The sequence below is a fragment of the Schistocerca piceifrons genome, chromosome 5, assembly GCF_021461385.2.
Source record: "Schistocerca piceifrons isolate TAMUIC-IGC-003096 chromosome 5, iqSchPice1.1, whole genome shotgun sequence".
Classification (NCBI taxonomy): Eukaryota; Metazoa; Arthropoda; class Insecta; order Orthoptera; family Acrididae; genus Schistocerca; species Schistocerca piceifrons.
Window position 1 is genome coordinate 251761530 of NC_060142.1, and position 23850 is coordinate 251785379.

Sequence of the window (23850 nt, forward strand, 5' to 3'; positions counted from 1 at the left end):
ATTGGCTTGTGAAGTTTTCAGTTTTCTTCAGTTACCATACTTTGCATCTCGTCCCCAGACTGACCATGACAGGAATATATATATATTCTAAAGCAGGCCATGTGACCTGCTAGCACCGACGTAAGTCATAGCACTTAAGTGGAATGTGTGTACCAGTCGGTTGCAAAACGGGTTGATGTTAAGACCTGACAGAATTGCAGAAAGAGCTATTGTGTATGGATGTGCCAAAGATCAGGCATTGTATGTCGTTGCCAAATTCTTCATATCATTATTTGAGTGATCCTAGTTTGTAGTTATTATTCATTTTTTATTGTTATCTGGGATTGGAGAGGGTCGGATTGACCGAGGAGCCAGGTCATCGCTTTAGGAACCAACAGGCTTCTGACAATTTGTGAGATAGTCTGACGTGTCTTCCGATCCCAGGCGATTTGCTTACACCGTCAAATGCCCGTCGTCAAGCATTTGCTTGTCCAATTTGTTCGATCTTGATTTCTCTTTGTTTTTTTTCTGGACCTTCCAATACGTAAAGCACTGTCATAAGAGAACCACAGGGGGAAGTCATTGTTCAGCCATCCTACTTAAATGGCCTACTAGAAATATCGCCGTCAGTAAATTAATGTTTTCCTGCAATAGCGGATTGTTTCCTGTATCTCACACTATTGCTCAGTTTCTGATGTGATCACACTAGGTTAAACTCAACGTTTATCACAGGCAATGCGTGTAGAAGGCTTCGCGTTTTCACAGGTGTAATTTGGGCAAGAGTTACGTTCGCAGTTTATACAGAATGTTTGGCAAGTTAAGTGTAAAAAAGATCACTTATATTCACTTAAACATTTATATTTTTCCAAAGCGATCAATTTAATGAGGTATGTTAATGATCGCTTGACCAATCCTACGATGGGTTTCTTCTGTTGTACCTGCGATCCCGGAGACCGGTTTATGCAGTTTAGATATGGGGACTGGACAAAAATATGGAAACACAGCGAGAAATGCATGCTTGAACATGAGCGCAGATGCTAGACAAGCCTGCTGGTTCCACTGTTGTATTTGAAGAACGTCACGTAAGCAGTGCCCTCAGCAGGTTGCAAGTGTCGTTTCCGGTCAGTTCTTTGCACTTGTGAGCACATTATGTTGGAGCTAATTGGTTCTGGAAGAGGGCAAATTGTTGATGCTGGTATGGTAGGGGCTTGCATAACCAAAGTAACCGAAGTGTTCGTTGTTTTAAGACGCAACATATCGACTATTTATACCACATACAGGGAAAGCAGAAAAACATCATCCGCTAAGTCACAATGCAAACGAAAGTGTTTGTTGAGTAATCTTGATAGATGGTCATTCAAGAGGACCGTAACGCGAAATGAGAAGACGACAGCTGCTAAAGGCACTGCAGAACTGAATGTCGCATTCACGAGCCCTGTCAGCAACAAAACAACAGGAAGGGATCTCCATAATGCGGGTATTTCACGGTGAACCGGAATTTCAAAACTACACATAAATTATGAAAATACCCGTAACTGGAAAACAGGATGGTGAAGCCATGAAACCTGCCTAGGGAGCAACGGAAGAATGTCATTTGGTCGGACTAGTCTTGTTGCACATCGTTTTTTCCAATTTCTGGTAGTCTTTCCGTCTCAAGATTGAAATATGGAGGGTGTTCGGTGGTAATTTGAGAAATCACATCATAAGATTCCAGGGTCCCCATGACTGCTCTGCAAGGTCGCTTTATTGCCAAGGAATTTGTGACCATTTTGCCTGATCGGATCCATCCCATGGTACAATGTTTGGTCTCCAATGGTGATGCTAAGTTCCAAGACGAGACGCTTCCTTTCACACAGCTCGCATCGTCCAGCACTAGTTTTATGAGCACGAGGATGAACTGTCGTATCTCCAAATGTGCAAATGTGTGTGAATTCCTAAGGGACCAAACTGCTTACGTCATCGGTCCCTAGACTCCCGAGGGAGGACTGGAACCTCCGGCGGGAGTGGCAGCGCAGTCCGTGACATGACGCCTCAAACCGTGCGGCCACTCCGCGCGGCGTCATATGTCCCCCGGCCACCACAGTCACCAGCTATTGAGCCTTTATGGTTTACTTTGGAGAGAAGAGTGTGTGGTCGCTATACACCTCCATTTTCGTTAACTGAACTTCCCACTATTTTGCAGGGAGAAAGGTGTAAAATACCGTATGATACCATACAGAACCTCCATTTGTCCATTCCGAGACGAGTGGAATCTGTTTTGAATGCCAACGGCTTTCCTACACCGCATTAGGTATAATAATGAGTTGTGTTTCTGGTGCTTCCACATTTTTGTCCATTCCATTTAGCTATAGGTCACTTGTATAGGGGAAGAAATTTGAAACCACAGAAAAACCCATAGTAGGATCAATCAAGCTACAATACCGACCACTCACTAAAGTGGGTCTTACGTATGAAAACGAATGTAGTAACGACAATAATAGAGACTTACAAAAATATTCACTGTACCTACTTGCTGTTGAAAAACAGCTATATTTCTCACCAAAGGAGCATTCGCTCATATTGCACGATTTTCCCGCAAATGATTTCACGATGAGATAAGTGCTATTTATTGACTGGCTATTCAGCAATCTGATTTTAACCCATACAATATTCACGCGACATTCTGGAGTGCTGGCTTTCATGTAGGTCTTCAAGATGCACGTCGATACGAACCCTCAGGGCAGCTCTCTACAAAGAAAGGGCTTTCATTCTCGATCAGTCCTTTATTCAATTTGTCGTAAATGTGTCTGCAAGGGTCGAGTCTCCTATTAAGGTAAATGATATGTTCACAGTGCACTTGACACGACTGCGCATGACAGAACCTTAAGCAAATTTCGCATGCAATTGGCGTACTGACATTGGCATGGCTAATATTTCATTTCAACGACAGTGGAAAATATGGAGCCACGTGTAAGACCGAATGGTAGGGTTATGTTGAAAACTATAGTTCCCAAGCCACCGTTGAGAGTTTGAGATATGACGTCTGTTGCTCACTTTTTGGAAGAAAGATGATTTTTGTTTTGTCTTGACAAATGAGATTTTACTGAAGTCCATTGAGTCATAAACTGCCGACGGGATAAAAACAGTGATTACCTGTTAATGGTTGAGATATGAGGTGCGCTCATCATAAATCATTCCATCAAACGCTTTAGCAACTGCCGTTCAAGAAATAATATGTTCTCCGTGTAGTTCCGTCCGAAGTGCTCTACATTATAGCACTGGTTATCAAGAATGACATGACAGTTTATATGTATTAAATCTTCGTGCGTGGTACTGCGAGTGAAGCCTGTTCTTGGACACGCAAATGCTCAACGAGTAAAGCCATAAACATTCTACAACGTAACTAGAAGTTCTTCTGATACGAAGTGTCTGTATTGCAACAGCTCAAGGAACTCTATTATAGGACCTGCGCTGACTACTGCATTGGCTTTCAAACATTTTTTTGTTGCTGAGGACATCTCTGATGTAACGTTCGTGACTGATGAGGCGTGTGGTTTTATCTATTCCGACACGTCGGCAGCCAGAATACTTGTGCCTGGAGCGTACTGACAACATTAAAAATGTATAATGAAGTCCATACACGCCCCGAAGACTGGGCTCTGAAGTGTCGTACCATGCAGCATGTTAGTAGTTCCACGTACCGTCAGTGCAGACCGTTATTGGGCTGATATTCTATGCCTGACTCAGTGAACCTGAATTTTTAGTGAGCTAGTTACAACATGACGGAATGGAGTGTACCTCATTCCAAATGTCTTTGCTGATCACAACATGTTTCCACGACTCTAGCATGCTAGATTCCCAGACAAAATGCTTTCGCGTTTGTGCATGTTGGGTTCACTGGAAGGGTGGGATACAAAAACAATCTCCATACAATGGAGGAACTTCCCACAGTCATTCCCAGATTATCGCTCACCCAACCCAGATAAACCCCGAGAAATTTTATCAACATAGACAACTATGCACTGGTCTGTCTCCATGACGCCATTTTCAGATCTCCTGCAGAGATCTTCGCCCTATCGTAAGCATTTCTTCATGTATTAAATTACAAATTTTTACTACACAGTTGCTTTTTTACCACATAGTATGATAGTGAGCATTTCCTCAACTAATACGTCCTACGTGTAGCAGTGATGCTTAATAGATGCATCTCATCGGCAGTAACGTAATAACGAACAAAGCAGCTTTTTACCAGTACAGTACTTATACTACGAAGCCAGGAATAAGGAGGGTAACAGAAATGAAAGATGAACACTGTAAATGAATGCTAAGATATACCTTTGCGCCAGGGGGCATTGGTCTTCGCCGACGTACTTGAGGCCGTGCAAACTTGTGTTGACACAGTATTCTTTGAAGTATGTCCACGTTTTCTGCAACAACGTTGTGCGCTTCCTGTAGGCATAACAGATTGTTTCTTACAATTAAACATGTCAGGTGAAAAGTGCTAATACTTAGTCTCTATTTTTAATGTTACATACACTGTTGGTCAATACCAAGAGGGATAGCAAATAACGAAATTTTACATAGCGTGTACATGCAGTATACTAGGAAGTATATATGATTAAATTTTCGGGTGCACAGTGTGTGAAACGTAGTACATCTCTGGAAACAACACAACTCTAACCCAGCTTTCCATCAAATCGATATGAGCTTAAGTATAAGACACGCCTACGTTATTCTATGCAGCTTCACACCTGCATGAGACTTCACCATGGAGGCTGCTGAGTGGTGGTGTGCCACTTTCTCGGCCTCCATTGATTATAAGTTTTCAGTGCGTGACAGATTTGGGGAACGTGTTGAGCAGGTCAACAGCTGGACACACTCAATGTTGAGGTAGGACAGGACAAAACGGGTAACATGTGGTCTTTTGTTATCTTGTTCAAAGGCAACTTCACGAACATCTCGAAGATGGAGCTACTGGCTTTAACGCGTCATAAATGTAGCGCGAGCTGTTCAAATTACCGGCTGTGCCAACCGGAGGTGATCATGCTATGTACCCAACGACATTCCGTACCAAGATACGAGATGTTTCTCTACGATCCTGCGCGTCCTCTCGGGCGCTAGTTGACTGGGGCTTCGATATCCTCCATGACGTTGTGAGTTGCCCTCGATTTAGCTCAAATGGTTCAAATGGCTCTGAGCACTATGGGACTTAACATCTCAGGTCATCAGTCTCCTAGAACTTAGAACTACTTAAACCTAACCAACCTAAGGACATCACACACATCCATGCCCGAGGCAGGATTCGAACCTGCGACTGTAGCGGTCGCGCGGTTCCAGACTGAAACGCCTAGAACCGCTCGGCCACACCGGTCGGCCTCGATTTAGCCATTTCATATTCGCACGGCAGTCGTGGAATCCCTACCAACGCGAGCAGCAACATCGCGGAACGATTTATTGTGGGCTCTTAGGATATGATCCTCCTACCTTCTAATATCAACACGTACTGGTAGAAGTTTCTCCTTCTTACACTTCGTAAGTGACTATCTTCTATCAAATAACCATTATTAAAATGAGATTTCTGAATGAGAAAACGGCTGTGCAATCTTTCCTTATATACAGAATATAGGAAGGCATTACTTCTACCTACTTCGCGCGATTGAAGAATGTACTCGTAGTTCTTTCCAAATCAATCTAACGTTAATGACGGTCATGCACCATGGTGTTGGAATTTGAATGGTCAGTAGCGCACAGTGGGCTGTCCATCAGACAGTAGAAATTTCAAAAATGTTTCCTATCAATACTTTCATCTCACCATGTTCTGCGCTGTACTAAGTGTCTTATCATAGTGAATGATGGATGCAAGCGCGGAAATACAGTTCAATTCAAAATCATTCGCCGACGTGTGTGTCTCGCTTGAAAAATGAGTAACTGTGTAGCGACGGTGACCATGATGAGCGAGTTCCGAATTTAGCACCTTTTCGATGTTGCTGTTGCTGCGATGGTCGATGCCGACGCCAAGTCGTTTCTAGTCGCATAGCACAAACTGAGTCGACTGGCGTAACGCCTGTGTCATAAGTCTTGAGTCCGTAAGACACTTCGGAGATCTTCACAGCTCAACTGATGGCTTTGGCGTTAAGTCGGGTGACTAGGAAATTAAAGTCACAGCCTCACTTTCTCTTGTTCGCTAGACTCTCCCGGCGAAAAGTTTGCTCCACGCTAGATTTTCACTGAGAACCACCGCACAGGCGTACTTTAGCCACCTAATTCCAATCAATAATGAATAGATACCAGTTGGAAAGTAGAATGGCCAGTAGTCAGCTCCTGAATTTTGGCGTCACTTGTGGCTTCTCTTACCTCTGGCAATGTTTTGTTTATGTGAAAAATGATAAATTGGGGTCGGAGAAGAGCAAAGGAATACCGCCTCCAACATGAACATGCCTAAGAAAGTAATGCGCTGTTCATGTCGATCTTGAGGTTGAGTAAAACTTTACCTTCATCGATACATCAGTCGAAGATGTCCCGCGCCTGTAAAGGATTTGAAGGCCAGTACTTGACACACGACATTTGAAAACGCTTAAGTTGGGAAACGCAAAAGTAGATCCCCTGGACGCTGAGCTCCCCGTGTCTAAATCCATAAGTGCTATTGTTTTGAGACTGCGTGAAACAACTTCTCTGTAGCACTCCTGTAGATCAGTAGACCTTGATTTAAAGGAGGTGACACAGTGGCTGTAATGTTGAATTCGAATTATGAAAAAATGTAATTTAAATCCTCGTCCTGTCATGCAACGGTGGGTTTCATATGGTTTCCCTAGATAACGTCATTCAGATGGCACGGTGATTACCGTTAGCAGGAAATGGACGATTTCCGTCCAGTTCCAGCTAAAATAGTGTCTCGTCTTTAACACACTGTCTGCCTCGTGCAACAAACTAATACACAAGGTGACTTCCCTTGCAGGCCATGTGCATAAAATTGAGACGTATGTTCTAGGCCGTGTGTATAGTTCATGTACACAGATACACTTAGCTGAAATGGATGTAGATTTTCCCTGATCTCCTGGAGAATCTGTGCACTTTTGGTTCCGAAATTCGTTGACGGATGGTGTGACAGTCGACTCTTTTAGTCTGCCCTGCAGTGAACTGTTTCCTTGTGTTTACGACCTTTGTTACACTAGTGGTAACTCGCGCGACAGCGCTGCTAGAGGTTACGTATGATTGAAGTCGTATTTCCGCGGAGATTTTATTTATGTAATCTATGGTCTATTAATTAATACAAGTATGTTGTTACATCTGCTGTGAATTTGTAAACCAACCTGTTGAGGTATTACATATTCAACATTTACATTATTTTCGCTCTGTTCTTTCGAAAAATAACTGTTATTCGTCCGAAATACTGAAAAGAGTCGTGACTGGTTATCAAAGGTTGAGCATAATTCCTATGCACAGGACCTAGCAGGAATAGTAGTGAAGAAATTAACTTCACAGGCCATATGCCTAACAACTAGACACATCTGAAAAAGCTCTCGGCCTGGTACATAACCTTGGGTGATTTATGTCCGGTAGCCAATGTGTTAATGACTATGACGACGACAAGACATTGCACCATAGCTTAGCTTCCTTCCTTTGTGACTGGAATTGCCTGCCTTGTTCAAGAAAATCAGAACTATCCTGGTGTTTTCGAACACGTTCGTGGAATAACGTATAGGTAACGCAGCGTAGAACTTTATACTCTAATTATCGTAACTAATTTTTTTCCGTCTCTACTTGGAGCATTTCCCGACTTATTCAGACCGCATAGTACCACAATGAATTACTTGTCTCAGGTAGACAGCTCTATAATGACGCGAAGAAATGTGGCGTCCTGTTTAAGGCTGTGCATACTAGCCAAAATGTTTACTGGCTACAAATGCACAACTGACGCATGACAAAAAATAAATACGAGTGAAAGCGTTACGATTATCGCTGCCTACCGATTCGGTCCTTCCACCTATCAGACTTTTCGCATATTTCAGATATCACGTTCAACAATAAATGACGCAGTGGCGAAACGGAAATGATTTTGTGATTATAAGAACCATTCATCGACGAGGGAAGAAAAAAAATATAGATGATTGCTGCCGTTAACAAGTTCATTAATACCACGAAGATTCGTTAGGATAAGTGATCTCTACCTAACTTCTTAATCTGGATGTTGAACTATAGCTGTCTGAGCGTGCCAGCGAAACATTCGATTACTTCTTATCTTGCCTAATTACAAAACAAGGGGCACGAAATGTCACTGGAACGGAAAGCAAATACCTTACGAATGCGAGGCACTAGAGTCTATTACATGGGATGTTCCAGATTTTTTTGAAAAAATCAAATGAACTACTAAAGAACTGCTGCAATAAATAGCAACAGTTCTCTGGATCATTTCAAAACGCGAGTGTGTTCCGGACATTGACATCCTGGTCGAGAAACTGGTCCTATTTTATTTTACTTATGCTTTCTGTTATCCTGCAAAATAACACCATACGATGGAAAAGATATGGACAGGTTAAGCACTGCATTAGCTAAACCTTTAAGTACAAAAAAATTAGAAAATCAAATGTCGTAAGCACTGCAGACGCCTCTTGAACGAAGTTGACATTATTTTCTCAGATATGCCGATACCGACGATAAAAAATACGAATAACAATTCAACAAGCGCAAGGGCACCTGCAATCTAGCCATGTTAAATCTTATTGATTGGCGACTCCATGGAGTGCTGTGTGCACAACGACCATATATGTTAAATTAAAAGGAAGGTCAGCGTTGGTCGTAATATTGATGTTTTATTGATAGCAGAATCGATTTTCGATCACATAGTGATCATCTTCGGTGCTGTACACATTAAACTCAGACACTGGTATCACGTTTTTTGTTTTGGTCATCAGTCTACTGACTGGTTTGACGCGGCCCGCCACGAATTCCTTTCCTGTGCTAACCTCTTCATCTCGGAGTAGCACTTGCAACCTACGTCCTCAATTATTTGCTTGACGTATTCCAATCTCTGTCTTCCTCTACAGTTGTTGCCCTCTACAGCTCCCTCTAGGACCATGGAAGTCATTCCCTCATGTCTTAGCAGATGTCCTATCATCCTCTCCCTTCTCCTTGTCAGTGTTTTCCACATATTCCTTTTCTCTCCGATTCTGCGTAGAATCTCCTCATTCCTTACCTTATCAGTCCACCTAATTTTCAACATTCGTCTATAGCACCACATCTCAAATGCTTCGATTCTCTTCTGTTCCGGTTTTCCCACAGTCATGTTTCACTACCATACAATGCTGTACTCCAGACGTACATCCTCAGAAATTTCTTCCTCAAATTAAGGCCGGTATTTGATATTAGTAGACTTCTCTTGGCCAGAAATGCCTTTTTTGCCATAGCGAGTCTGCTTTTGATGTCCTCCTTGCTCCGTCCGTCATTGGTTATTTTACGGCCTAGGTAGCAGAATTCCTTAACTTCATTGACTTCGTGACCTTCAATCCTGATGTTAAGTTTCTCGCTGTTCTCATTTCTACTACTTCTCATTACCTTCGTCTTTCTTCGATTTACTCTCAAACCATACTGTGTACTCATTAGACTGTTCATTCCGTTCAGCAGATCATTTAATTCTTCTTCACTTTCACTCAGGATAGCAATGACATCAGCGAATCGTATCATTGATATCCTTTCACCTTGTATTTTAATTCCACTCCTGAACCTTTCTTTTATTTCCATCATTGCTTCCTCGATGTACAGATTGAAGAGTAGGGGCGAAAGGCTACAGCCTTGTCTTACACCCTTCTTAATACGAGCACTTCCTTCTTGATCGTCCACTCTTGGTTGTTGTACATATTGTATATGACCCGTCTCTCCCTATAGCTTACCCCTACTTTTTTCAGAATCTCGAACAGCTTGCACCATTTTATATTGTCGAACGCTTTTTCAGGTCGACAAATCCTATGAAAGTGTCTTGATTTTTCTTTAGCCTTGCTTCCATTATTAGCCGTAACTTCAGAATTGCCTCTCTCGTCCCTTTACTTTTCCTAAAGCCAAACTGATAGTCACCTAGGGCATTCTCAATTTTCTTTTCCATTCTTCTGTATATTATTCTTGTAAGCAGCTTCGATGCATGAGCTGTTAAGCTGATTGTGCGATAATTCTCGCACTTGTCAGCTCTTGACGTCTTCGGAATTGTGTGGATGATGCTTTTCCGAAAGTCAGATGGTATGTCGGCAGACTCATATATTCTACACACCAAAGTGAATAGTCGTTTTGTTGCCACTTCCCCCAATGATTTTAGAAATTCTGGTGGAATGTTATCTATCCCTTCTGCCTTATTTGACCGTAAGTCCTCCAAAGCTCTTTTAAATTCCGATTCTAATACTGGATCCCCTATCTCTTCTAAATCGATTCCTGTTTCTTCTTCTATCACATCAGACAAATCTTCACTTTCATAGAGGCTTTCAATGTATTCTTTCCACCTATCTGCTCTCTCCTCTGCATGTCACCAAAGGTTGTTTTGACTTTCCTGTATGCTGAGTCTGTCCTTCCGACAATCATATCTTTTTCGATGTCTTCACATTTTTCCTGCAGCCATTTCGTCTTCGCTTCCCTGCACTTCCTATTTATTTCATTCCTCAGCGACTTGTAGTTCTGTATTCCTGATTTTACCGGAACATGTTTGTACTTCCTCCTTTCATCAATCAACTGAAGTATTTCTTCTGTTACCCATGGTTTCTTCGCAGCTACCTTCTTTGTACCTATGTTTTCCTTCCCAACTTCTGTGATGGCCCTTTTTAGATATGTCCATTCTTCTTCAACTGTACTGCCTACTGCGCTATTTCTTATTGCTGTATCTATAGCGTTAGAGAACTTCAAACGTATCTCGTCATTCCTTAGTACTTCCGTATCCCACTTCTTTGTGTATTGATTCTTCCTGACTAATGTCTTGAACTTCAGCCTACCCTTCATCACTACTATGTTGTGATCTGAGTCTATATCTGCTCCTGGGTACGCCTTACAGTCCAGTATCTGATTTCGGAATCTCTGTCTGACCATGATGTAATCTAATTGAAATCTTCCCGTATCTCCCGGCCTTTTCCAAGTATACCTCCTCCTCTTGTGATTCTTGAACAGGGTATTCAATATTACTAGCTGAAACTTGTTACAGAACTCAATTAGTCTTTCTCCTCTTTCATTCCTTGTCCCAAGCCCATATTCTCCTGTAACCTTTTCTTCTACTCCTTCCCCTACAACTGCATTCCAGTCGCCCATGACTATTAGATTTTCGTCCCCCTTTACATACTGCATTACCCTTTCAATATCCTCATACACTTTCTCTATCTGTTCATCTTCAGCTTGCGACGTCGGCATGTATACCTTAACTATCGTTGTCGGTGTTGGTCTGCTGTCGATTCTGATTAGAACAACCCGGTCACTGAACTGTTCACAGTAACACATCCTCTGCCCTACCTTCCTATTCATAACGAATCCTACACCTGTTATACCATTTTCTGCTGCTGTTGATATTTCCCGATACTCATCTGACCAGAAATCCTTGTCTTCCTTCCACTTCACTTCACTGACCCCTACTATATCTAGATTGAGCCTTTGCATTCCCCTTTTCAGATTTTCTAGTTTCCCTACCACGTTCAAGCTTCTGACATTCCACGCCCCGACTCGTGGAACGTTATCCTTTCGTTGATTATTCAATCTTTTTCTCATGGTAACCTCCCCCTTGGCAGTCCCCTCCCGGAGATCCGAATGGGGGACTATTCCGGAATCTTTTGCCAATGGAGAGATCATCATGACACTTCTTCAATTACAGGCCACATGCCCTGTGGATACACGTTACGTGTCTTTAATGCAGTGGTTTCCATTGCCTTCTGCATCCTCATGTCGTTGATCATTGCTGATTCTTCCGCCTTTAGGGGCAATTTCCCACCCCTAGGACAAGAGAGTGCCCTGAACCTCTATCCGCTCCTCCGCCCTCTTTGACAAGGCCGTTGGCAGAATGAGGCTGACTTCTTATGCCGGAAGTCTTCGGCCGCCAATGCTGATTATTTATCAAAATTTAGGTAGGGGCAGGGATCGAACCCGGGACCGAAAACGATATGATTATGAATCAAAAACGCTACCCCTAGACCATGGTACTATCGCTTCTCAATTTTGGTTATTGATAACTTGATACCAGTGTCTGAGTTTAATGTGTACAGCACCGAAGATGATCATTATGTGATCGAAAATCGATTCTGCTATCAATAAAACATCAATATTACGACCAACACTGACCTTCCTTTTAATTTAACATATTAAATTTCTACACGCTTGGTTTATGAAGTGTTTCATTGCCTATCAGCAGTTACGTTATATTTTCTCTCCATAACATAGAGACATACATTGTAATGTGACTATATTTCTCGCATCAGGATATAAAATACTAAGTATTATATATCCCGACTCCTGAGGCCTCTAATTTCCCGTTACCATTTGGACGAATAAAAGCCCAAGAGGGATATGGTTCAAATGGCTCTGAGGACTTAACTTCTGAGGTCATCAGTCCCCTAGAACTTAGAACTACTTAAACCTAACTAACCTAAGGACATCACACACATCCATGCCCGAAGCAGGATTCGAACCCGCGACCGTAGTGCCGAAGAGGGATAGTAAAATTCACTGCTTATGGAATTATTCTAATTAAGTTGGCAATTCTAATGGAGTATTACAGTCTTTTGCTAATAGTTTCCTGCCTCTGACACTGTTACAGTCATTGACGTAAGTTCTGTAACGAGAATTAAGTAAATAATTCTTAATCTCGTGCTGACCAATCGAAACTTTTTGCCTAACTACAACAAGGTGGACGACGCAGGTGACAGGGGTCCTTAGACACGCTGGTGTTCTGTTTTCAGAGACCAGAGTTCTGCATTGATCTTGAAAGGCGCCTTTCATGTCCTGCACTCGAGCGCGCTACGATAGTCACTTGTCAGCTTCAAAGGGCTGTAGTCATCTAGCTAAATGTCTTGATGGTCGCATGACTGGAGCCAACCAATAGGAACGCTAAGTTGTAGAATTTGTTTTGGGAGGTCTCGAGGCCCGCACACAAAGCTGTTCTTCCTTCATGCTCCCGTGATGACTGCTCGTAGCACAGACGTTTTGTCTTGTGATGATGGAATAGGCACATTCATCTAACTTCTTTCTGTATTTGGCGAGACTGTTGATGGATTTTCACATTTTCGATGCGTTTGCGTGATTGTACAGTACGTGGCCTTTCAGATCACGGAGAATCAGATTTCTGTCAGCGATCTATTTAGCTGTCGCATTTGGCGTGGGGAATGTTAGGTGTTTGCGCTTTCATCTTAACTTTAGAACATGTAAGAATCAATACCTGTTTTTTATCCACTCATCCAAGGTTATAGGTGTCTTATCTCAATGCTCTTTCATGCGTAATACAATGTTCCGGGAATTAACAATAATATGTCAACAACAGTCATGGTAAAGCGTAACCTGAAATGTTCGCATTTAAAAATATGCTCTGATTTTCTGTTGACTGTTGTATCTGATGGGAATGTAAAGGCTTGTTGTCCATGGAAATATATTTACGTATCAAGTATGCTATCTTGTACATGAATACTGACAATTATATTACTTTTCACTGTAGTTGTAATCTTACGAATTTATTATCCTTCTTCGTCGTTTTTGTTTAATGCCTCCTTCCATGCGTTCCATACGACCACATGTGTTCACTCAAGAAACATATTCTCGAAACGTACACCATTCATTTTAATTATCTTCTAAGTCGAAGTGAAGCAACCTGCAATAAAAAATGACTGCAAAAATATTAAAACGGGATTTCTGTTGGGCGGCTAGGCGTGCGTCGCTGTTGAACTTTGAAGCATACATGGAGGCATCGAAATAATTTCTGTTGCCCCACTAGTTCAGAGTTGTTGAGTTTATTAGGTAATCTAGGGCACATATGTCAATAACATTTGCATTGCACAAATTATCTGTAAGATACAGTTTATTGATAAATGTAATTAATTGATGCATAAGGTCTAAAGTGAGCATTGTAATATCAGTTTGTCTTGGTCAACTCTGGTTAACCCTCTTTGCGAAAGTCCTTATCACCCCGAAAATTAAATCACCTCAGTCAAATTGCGCTTACTGATGTGTGGTTCATGTCTGACATAACGGGGTCATACTTTAGCGCACAAAACCTGACTCATAGCAACTTATGGCCTTTCAGGTTACAGAAATTAAAAGATGGCAGGCTTTCACGCTAATATGGAGATTATTGATTGGAAACAGTGAACTCTATATAAACTGGAAGTCGAACTCCAGCTGCTTAATAATCCTGGCAAACGATCCTCAGCTTCGTTTCATGCTTAACTGCAGCATGCCGGTCATGAAGTATCGCTAGAATGCAGGCGAAGAATGAGATGAACTGTTTCAAGACTAGTGGAATAACCGATAATAATTTTGGGGTATCATTTTAAAAATTTCGTGTGCTCTATATATTGACAGATTGATTACAAAACTGAACTGCATTATTTCACTTATGCTTTACTTATACACTGCGTTGTCGTGCAAAGGAACTACATGAGTTGCAGCAGAAAAGTATTTACTACATCACTCAAACATTTCAATACGTGTCATTCGTAAAATCAGATGTTGTAAACAGTGACAATGCATCTGGAATGAATTTGACATCTTTTGTCCAGATATGCCAACAGCGATAAATACTACAGATGTTCTTTTTCTCTTGCACCCGCCTGGATAACAGTGCATGTTTAAGCGCTGCTTCCAGGATGGGGAAGTGTGCCGGCCATGGATGGAATGCATCTAGTGGATTAGCGACGGTGGTCTGTGTGCCGTCCACCCTCCATGTGGCTTTTAGGCACTTTCTCGTACCCCATCAGGTCAATACCAAGTTGGTACCAAAGACCTACTTCAGTTAACGATTCATAAACATTTATAAAGCGTTCGCACACTTTCACATGATTGATACTACAAGGGCATCCGGTCACTCTCTAACATTAACAACGCCAAATCCGCTAACAACCATGGCGAGCCTGCGTTAATGCGGCACAAAGACAAAGGAAAAATAAAAGACCTTATTTTTCTTTAGCTTCTACTGTATACCATACCTATCCAGGCTTGGCATGGTTATTATCGGATTTGGCGTTGTTAATGTTAGAGAGTGGCTAGATGCCCTTCCTGTCGCTACTCCTCTACTCCTCGAGACGGAATGTATGAGGCCCAACTCTTTGTGTGTGGTATCACTCATGTGAAACTGTTGCGAATGTTTCTAAAAGCTTGCGAATCGTGTAACTGAGGTGGGATGTGGGTACCAGCCTGGTTTTCACCTAGTCGGAAATGGAAAAACGCCTAAAAGCCACATACAGGTTGGCCAGCACACCGACTCTCGTCGCCAGTTGCCCAACCGGATCTGATCCGGGGCCGGCGCACCTCCACGAATCCCGGAAGCGGCGCTGTACCAAGTGTGGCTATCCGGGCGGGCTCTAATATACAGGGTGAAGAGAAAATGACACACTTGGCAGTCGGCATGCCATTCTTCATCCCAGGTCAAGACAGAAGTATATCTCTCAAAACCTAGTCCCGCCAATAGGTGCAACAGAAATGGGATTTAAAAAACGAGGCTGTGGCAACGCTTATCTGCGTGCAGCGTGGTCATGAACAGATTTTATGAATTCTGCACTGTGACGGAGCTGTCCCATTAGCTGAGTCAGACGAGCCAATGCTTTGGGGACGGATACACAGACTTGCCGTGCCGAACTTTTTTTTCTTTTTCAATTAAAGCATCATATTGTATCCAATTCTCCCACCATAATGCGGTATTTCTTTCTGTTACTGTTATCTTTATTTTAAGACATAACACGAACTTCTTACAGATGTGAACGACCACTTCGTTTCGCCCATGACACAAATAAAACCAGCAGATGCAGTAACATCGTCTGTATCCAATGATGTACAAAAAACACAACAGGTAGGCGTCACTATATTGCACATTATACTGTGCACAGCAATTCCGTTCTGTATGTTCGATGTCCAGGTTTATCTTCACAGAGCTGGTACATACATGTATGAGCAACCCTGACTTTAGAGATGTTCAAACCGACCACTTTGCATATGCAAACACTTCGCCACTCGCTGAATCATACGTTCCTCGACCCTACGCAACACACATGCATCCACCATTTCCAGTACACAAGTGGGCTTTTAGGTAGTTTACATTCATGAGTGGTGTACTGTAAACTTGTTCCTTTAAGTGTCCCCACATGTAAAGATCTAGTGGATTAAGGTCCGGGGAAAGTGGGGGTCAGAACATTGGACCTCCGCGACCGATCCATTTCCCCAGAAACGTTTCATTTAAGTAGTTACGCACATACGCTCCAAAATGTGGCGGTGTGCCATCATACTGAAACCATAGCTTTCGCTGAACACCAAGTGGAACATTTTGTAATGCGACAGGCAAAGAAATGCACGATATACGATAAGGAGCGCCTTGTCCGGTAATATGTAAGGCCCCAAAAGCACTGCTCTCACAATTCCAGCCCGCAGATTTATGCCCAAGTGTGCCTGAAAGTAATGTTTACAGATGACAAGTGGGTTGTGTTCCGACCAATAATGGCTGTCGTGGAGGTTGAAAACAAAGAATGAAGCTAGATTCGTCGGCCCATATCATGTTATTTATAAAATATTCGTTATCTTTCAAAAAACCACTCAAAAATGGCTCTGAGCACTATGGGACTTAACATCTCAGGTTATCAGTCCCCTAGAATTTAGTACTTAAATCTAACTAACCTAAGGACAGCACACACGTCCATGCCCGAGGCAGGATTCGAACCTGCGACCGTAGCGGTCACGCGATTCCAGACTGAAGCGCCTAGAACCGCTCGGCCACCAGCGGCCGGCAAGCCATTCAAAAAACAGTTTTCGTCGAATGCGGTCTTCTGGCAACTGGTGTTGGTTTACCGTGTAGCGATATGGATGCAGTTCTTCATCGCGTAATACCGGGTGATCTAAAAGTCAGTATAAATTTGAAAACTGAATAAATCAAGGAATGATGTAGATAGAGAGGTACAAATTGACACACATGCTTGGAATGAGATGGGGTTGTATTAGAACCAAAAAGATACAAAAGTTCAAAAAAGTCCGACAGATGGCACTTCATCTGATCAGAATAGCAATAATTAGCATAACAAAGTAAGACAAAACAAAGATGATGTTATTTACAGGAAATGCTCAATAAGTCCACCATCATTCCTCAAAAATAGCTGTAGTAGAGGAATAATGTTGCGAACAGCACTTTAAAGCATGTCCGGAGTTATGGTGAGGCATTGGCGTCGGATATTGTCTTTCAGCATCCCTAGAGATGTCGGTCGATCACGATACACTTGCGACTTCAGGTAACCCCTACGCCAATAATCGCACGGACTGAGGTCTGAGGACCTGGGAGGCCAAGCATGACGAAAGTGACGGCTGAGCACACGATCATCACCAAACGACGCGCGCAAGAAATCTTTCACGTGTCTAGCAATATGGGGTGGAGCGCCATCCTGCATAAACTTCGTACGTTCCAGCAGGTGTTTATCAGCCAGGCTGGAGATGATGCGATTCTGTAACATATCGGCGTACCTCTCTCCTGTCACGGTAGCAGTTACAAAACCAGAATCACGCATTTCCTCGAAGAAAAAAAGCCCGATAACGGTAGATGTGGTAAATCCAACCCATACTGTGACTTTATCGTCGTGCAATGGAGTTTCCACGACAGTTCTAGGATTTTCGGTAATCCAAATTCTCCAGTTGTGGGCGTTGACAGACCCTCGGAGCGTGAAATGAGCTTCATCGGTCCACAACACGTTACTCAACCAATCGTCATCTCCCGCCATCTTTTGAAACGCCCACACCGCAAATGTCCTCCGCTTCACTAAATCGCCAGGTAACAGTTCATGATGCCGTTGGATTTTGTACGGATAGCACCGGGGGTTACGCTTAAGTGCCAACCCAACAGTAGTGTATGGAATGCCGGTGCGACGTGCGACTGCACGAGCGCTGACTTCCCCGTGCATAGACGAACCCGCTACAGTCTCCATTTCTTCCTGAACTGTCTCATCAGCATTACGCCTTGTGCCTGGTCGGCCACTACGGGGTCTATCGTCTAAACAACCAGTGGCTTCGAACTTCGAAAGCATTCTCGCCACAGCTGCATTTGTCAACGGACTTTTACCCGTTCGAATCCCCTTCCTATGGCGACAGGATCGTAACGCTGAACCAACACGTTCCCCATTCTGATAATACAGCTTCACTAAAATCGCCTTTTCAGGTAACGTCAACATGCTGCGACTGCTGGCGCATCTGATTCTCTCTCTCATTGCAGCTCCTTTTATACACGATTTTCATGCGCAGTCACTGACGTTTTGCTGTCCAGCGCCATCCGTCGGACATTTTTTGAACTTTACTTCTTTTTGTTGTAATAAAACCCCATGTCATTCCAAGCATGTGTGTCAATTTTTAGCTCTCTATCTACATAATTCCATGGTTTATTGAGTTTGACCACCCGGTACTTAAACAACCAGTTTGAGATATTTGAAACTGCCGTGCAATATCACGGGTAGTTTTCTGTGGCGATTGGTGAACATTTTCAAGAACTGCGTCTTCTGAGGAGTACGTCTAGTCATTGGACGATCTCTGCCCATTAGTCGTGGACGAAGGTTACCAGTTTTGCGTAGGCGTTGCTCCAGGCGACGAAAAACGTTCTTATCGGGATAGTGCCTTTGAGGTTACCTTGCAGCAAATGCACGAGCAGCAGCGGCGGCGGCGGCTTAGTTACTGCATGCACCCAGCACCAAAAGCATATCGACATATTCGTCGTTTGTGTACTCCATTGGGAAGCCGCCTTCCATGAACGTGTTGGGACCACTCAAGGATTTGCACTGCGCGGTTTATTGATACATGCATGCAGTTTAACGGCTCAAAAAAAAAAATGGCTCTGAGCACTATGGGACTAAACATCTGAGGTCATCAGTCCCCTAGAACTTAAAACTACTTAAACCTAACTAACCTAAGGACATCATACACATCAATGCCCGAGGCAGGATTCGAACCTGCGACCGTAGCGGTCGCGCGGTTCCAGACTGAAGCGCCTAGAACCGCTCGGCCACACCGGCCGGCTTTGGCAGTTTAATGGATCCCACTGTTATGTGATAGGCTATTGTCATCTGATAAAACGATGTCCTACTTATAAACGACGAGAAGTAGGGAACGGACGTCTTAAAAAAGTAAAAAATTATCTTACAAGGATGAGAAACATAGCTCCATGGTGAACGAGAGTTTGATGTCCCAGCAGTCTACTCAGTGAACGTCGACGGCTGGTACGGTAGTGAGGAGTATACACGTTCCTCTATATACATTCTCATGCTCTCCATGATGTGACAGTGTTGAAAGCTCCTCGTTTTTCAAAATGTTCCCTATCTGTTTTGGTATAAAACTTTTGTTTTGAATCTGGATGGATCGCAGCCACCTACATCTCGATCTAAAACGAAATAAATTTTTCGATACTTGATATCTAAAGTGTGGGCGTCGAGGTGTGTGGGACAAACATTGCGCACACTTTACTGTTTTTCAAAATAGTCTGCGGAATGTCCTGTGCACTTCATTTAGCGATGTTGTTCCATTGGGATTTGTGACACATCAACTCTGACACACTACGACTCCAATCCACTACTTAACACTGACTGCTCGCAACTGACTGAGGGAATGTACATTGTTGCTTGCAGTAGTTAGTTCAAGGTGACGCAGTAGTTACTGCACAGTCAAGACTTAACCGCCAGGAATAAAATCAGTCTCGGAACTTTTCGGGCGGACGGAGTAAGGATTACACACTGAGGTGACAAGTCATGGGATAGAGACATGCATAAATACAGACGGCGGTAGTACCGCGTACACAAGGTATGAAAGGGCAGTACATTGGCGGAGCTGTCATTTGTACTCAGGTGATTATGAGATAAGGTTGCCGACGTGATTATAGCCGCACAACTGGGATTAGCAGACTTTGAACGTGGAGTGGTAGTTGGAGCTAGAAGCATGAGACATTCCATTTTGGAAATCGTTAGGGAATTCGGCATTCCTAGACACACTGTGTCAAGGGTCTGTCAAGAATACCAAATTTCAGGCCTTACCTCTCACCACGGACAACGCAGAGGCCGACGGCCTTCATTTAACGACCGAAATAGCGGCGTTTGCAAACAGTTGTCAATGCTAACAAAGAAGCAACACTGTGTCAAATAACCGCAGGAATCAATGTGGTACGTACGACGAACATATCCGTTAGGACAGTACGGCAAAATGTGGCATTAATGTGCTATGTCAGCAAATGGCCGACGTCGGTGCCTTTCCTAACAGCACGACATCGCCTGCAGCACCTCTCCTTGTCTCGTGACCGTATCAGTTGGACCCTCGACGACTGGAAAACTGTGGCGTAGTCAGATAAGACCAGATTTCAGTTGGTAAGAGCTGATGGCAGAGTTCGAGTGTGGTGCAGACCTCACGAAGCCATGGACCCAAGTTGTCAATAAGACACTGTGCAAGCTTATGGTGGCTCCATAATGGTGTGGGCTTTACATAGAACGGAATAGATTATCTGGTCCAATTGAACCGATCACTGACTGGAAATGGTTATGCTCGGCTGCTTGGAGACCATTTGTAGCCATTCATGGACTCGATATTCCCAAATAACGATGGAATATTTGTAGATGGCAACGCACCATGTCACTGCGCCACAGCTGTTCGCGATTGGTTTGAAGAAAATTCTGGGCAATTTGAGAGAATGATTTTGCGTCTCAGATCGCCCGATATGAATTCCATCGAAGATTTATGGGACATAATCGAGAGGCTAGTTCGTGCACAAAATCCTGCACCGGCAACACTTTCGCAAGTATGAATGACTATAGAGGCAGCATGGCTCAGTATTTCTTCGGGGACTTCCAACAATGCCACGTGGAGATACTGCACTGCGCCGGGCAACAGGACATCCGACACAATATTTCGAAGTACCCCATGACTTTTGCCACCTCAGTGTAATCTGAAATGGGTAAGTAATCGTTAATAGCGTAACATCGGTCGAAATTTTATCCATAACTACAATATGGCGTTCGACGCAGAGGGCTGGAATATGCATGCGCTGGCGCTGTACCCAGAGAACGAGCAAGTCGGCGTAGCGCAGTGGTAAAGGCTAACGCCTAGTGCGTTGGAGGTACCGTGTTCGAATCCTGCTCATGTACTTTGCCGGCAGGGTAGCTCAGCGTGTTCGGTCAGAGGGTTTAGCTACCCTCCGTAATAATAAAAAAAAAAAAAAAACTGAGTGAACGTATCAACGAAAAACCTGAACGAGTGTCATAGAACGTCCGCCACGAACAATATAGAACAAAATGAGATTTGAAAAAAAGAGAGAGAGAACAGTTCTACCTCTAAAGAGCCTAGATAGATCACTGGGTGGAACAAATGACTACATCGCCTTGGCATGTGGATGGGATGGTGCCACATATAACATTCGTTCGAAGCTGTTTGCCCTTTGACTCAGCAGGCCAGCTGCAACAAATAAAGAAGGATCCCGTATAACGTGTCAGACGAGTCTTTACTGCTCAGCGCTGAATGCAGAGATGTTTGTTGACATACATAGGAATGTCGAGACCGCCGGTGAGTGGGCTAGTATCTGTGCTCCCTGTTTCGAAACACTATTAATTTTCAGAAAATATCAGTGTATGTATCATATATTTGTTAGTGGCTATCATGTATGTACGACAATCATTCCGAAAACAATGGCTGCCATATATTTTAACGGAACAGAAAGCACAATAACACACTTATATAGAGCAAGATTTCAGCTACGCACTGTCCTTTCTGCACAGTCACCACTATTCGTTATGTATGTGTTATAATTAAAGTGCAGTTACTCACGGAGGTGTACATGTGCGAATGCGTTAATGTGGATCCAATTTACGTTGGAAAAAATTCAGGTCCAATTTAGCCACCAGTTACAAATCTGGCGCTGTACAGCATCTCGTCGATGTCTGTGGTGCTCATATTGAACAAATTGTGTAAGCGGCGGTTAATAATAAAATCAACATTATGCCTCTCTCATTTGTTTGGCCTTTTCTGCCCACTTACCATTTTTAATCCACTGCATGTGAAAATATTTCAGTACGTCTTTTTTCCATTAACAGCTCCAGATTTGTACCTGGTTGCTAAAATTGGAACTAATTTTTTTCCAGCGTATACCTGTTCCACTTGAACGCATTAGAATATCTACAAAATTTCGCTGCCATACAGTAATTACAGCCCGAACTTGAATTGCGCTTTAATTATAACCACCCGGTACTTTTTCCAGTGACCAAACGAAGACTACACGCCGAAGCCGTAAATTACTGAACAAGCTGAGGTTGGTCCCTGTCGGTTGGTCTCTGTCTTACAGCTTGGCGACAGCATCTGAGTCTGGAAAATGTTGGTCACGTAGTCCATCTTTGGAGGAAGAAAGGTGGTTAGGACTTAACGCCCCGTCAACATGGAGTTCATCAGAGACGGAGCACAAGCTTGAAATGTTTCAAGCATGGGGAAGGAAACTGGCTGCTTCATTTCACAGGAACTATCCCGGCATTTGCCTTCAGCGATTTAGGGAAATCACTGGAAACTCAAATCTGGATTGCCACCTGTGTCACCTGACTCGGTGCCCCTTTTCACAGGTGAAGACAAGTGGAAGCCTCTTCAAGCTAACTGACGACCGTACGGTGTATGTGGTAGGACAGTTAGCTAAATTTGAGAACGATTTACGTGGCCGCAAAACTGCTGTGAGACCTCTCGTTATCGTGGCGCTAGCGCAAGTTTACTTTTCATCTTTCGCTGACTTTGAAAATTCGGGAATTCAACTAAGTCGGTGTAGTCTTGTTGCGTTGAAGACTGGCAGTTGGTTTAGATACCATGTCATGCCAAAGAACCACATCCCGTGTAGTCCAGAAGATTGTGCAGATGGCTGTGCCCTGAAATTATTTCTTGAGAACTGGGACTGTCATTTGGATTACGGTTCATTTTGATGAACCACGCCTCATATGCGGAGATAACGATTTTTCAGAAAAGTGTCGCCTTGAGCCTCATATTGGTCCAGGAGACCGAGGCGACTTTCAGTTCGATGAGTTTCTGGTGTTGTGTAAGCATCTGCGGAACCGATCCCACACAGAGGTTTCGATGACTAAGATTGCGTAACGTCTTGTCTAAGGGGTACTGTTTTCAAATACACCGTCGGTAAAAAAAATTAGCACACTCTTTTTGAGGTTTCCATTCACTCAATATTTATTATTGCAACAGTGCATACGGAGTACAGATCAATAGTACAAACGGATCTGAGGTACCGCGTATCGACCCGTGCTGAAACACCCGTGTTAGTACGTGGTGTAGCCTCCACTGGCGGCAAAGCAGGCGCTAACCCTGGCATCCAATCGATCGTACAAATGGCGAATACTGTCCTCGTATATGTTATTCCACTCCTGCTCGTCCTGTTCACGTAGTTCTGTAAGAGTTGTTGGTTGACGAGTGGCACGAGTCACTTACCGTCTCATCATATCCCACACGCCTGCTCGATCGGAGACAAGTCCGGAGGTCGTGCCGGCCAGGGAAGTTTCAAGGGCAGCGTGTGGGTGAGCATTATTCTGTTGGAACAACACATCACTTTTCAATTGTAATGACGGCAAAAGAACGCGCCTAACAATTTTCTGCACCTACCGAACGCTAGTTAGAATCCCCTCTAGAAAAACCAAAGGTGAAACTTCCTGGCAGCTTAAAACTGTGTGCCGGGCCGAGACTCGAATTCGGGACCTTTGC

At 43.4% G+C, this 23850-nt stretch overlaps 1 protein-coding gene across 1 annotated transcript in view; it reads right to left on the bottom strand.

The window, feature by feature from the left end:
* Positions 1–23850, bottom strand: part of LOC124798546 (pickpocket protein 28-like) — a 276442-nt gene that overhangs the window by 220614 nt on the left and 31978 nt on the right. The window contains exon 2 of the mRNA XM_047261997.1: positions 4294–4407. Coding sequence (XP_047117953.1) covers positions 4294–4407 — 114 coding nt within the window. The remainder of the gene's footprint in view (positions 1–4293; positions 4408–23850) is intronic.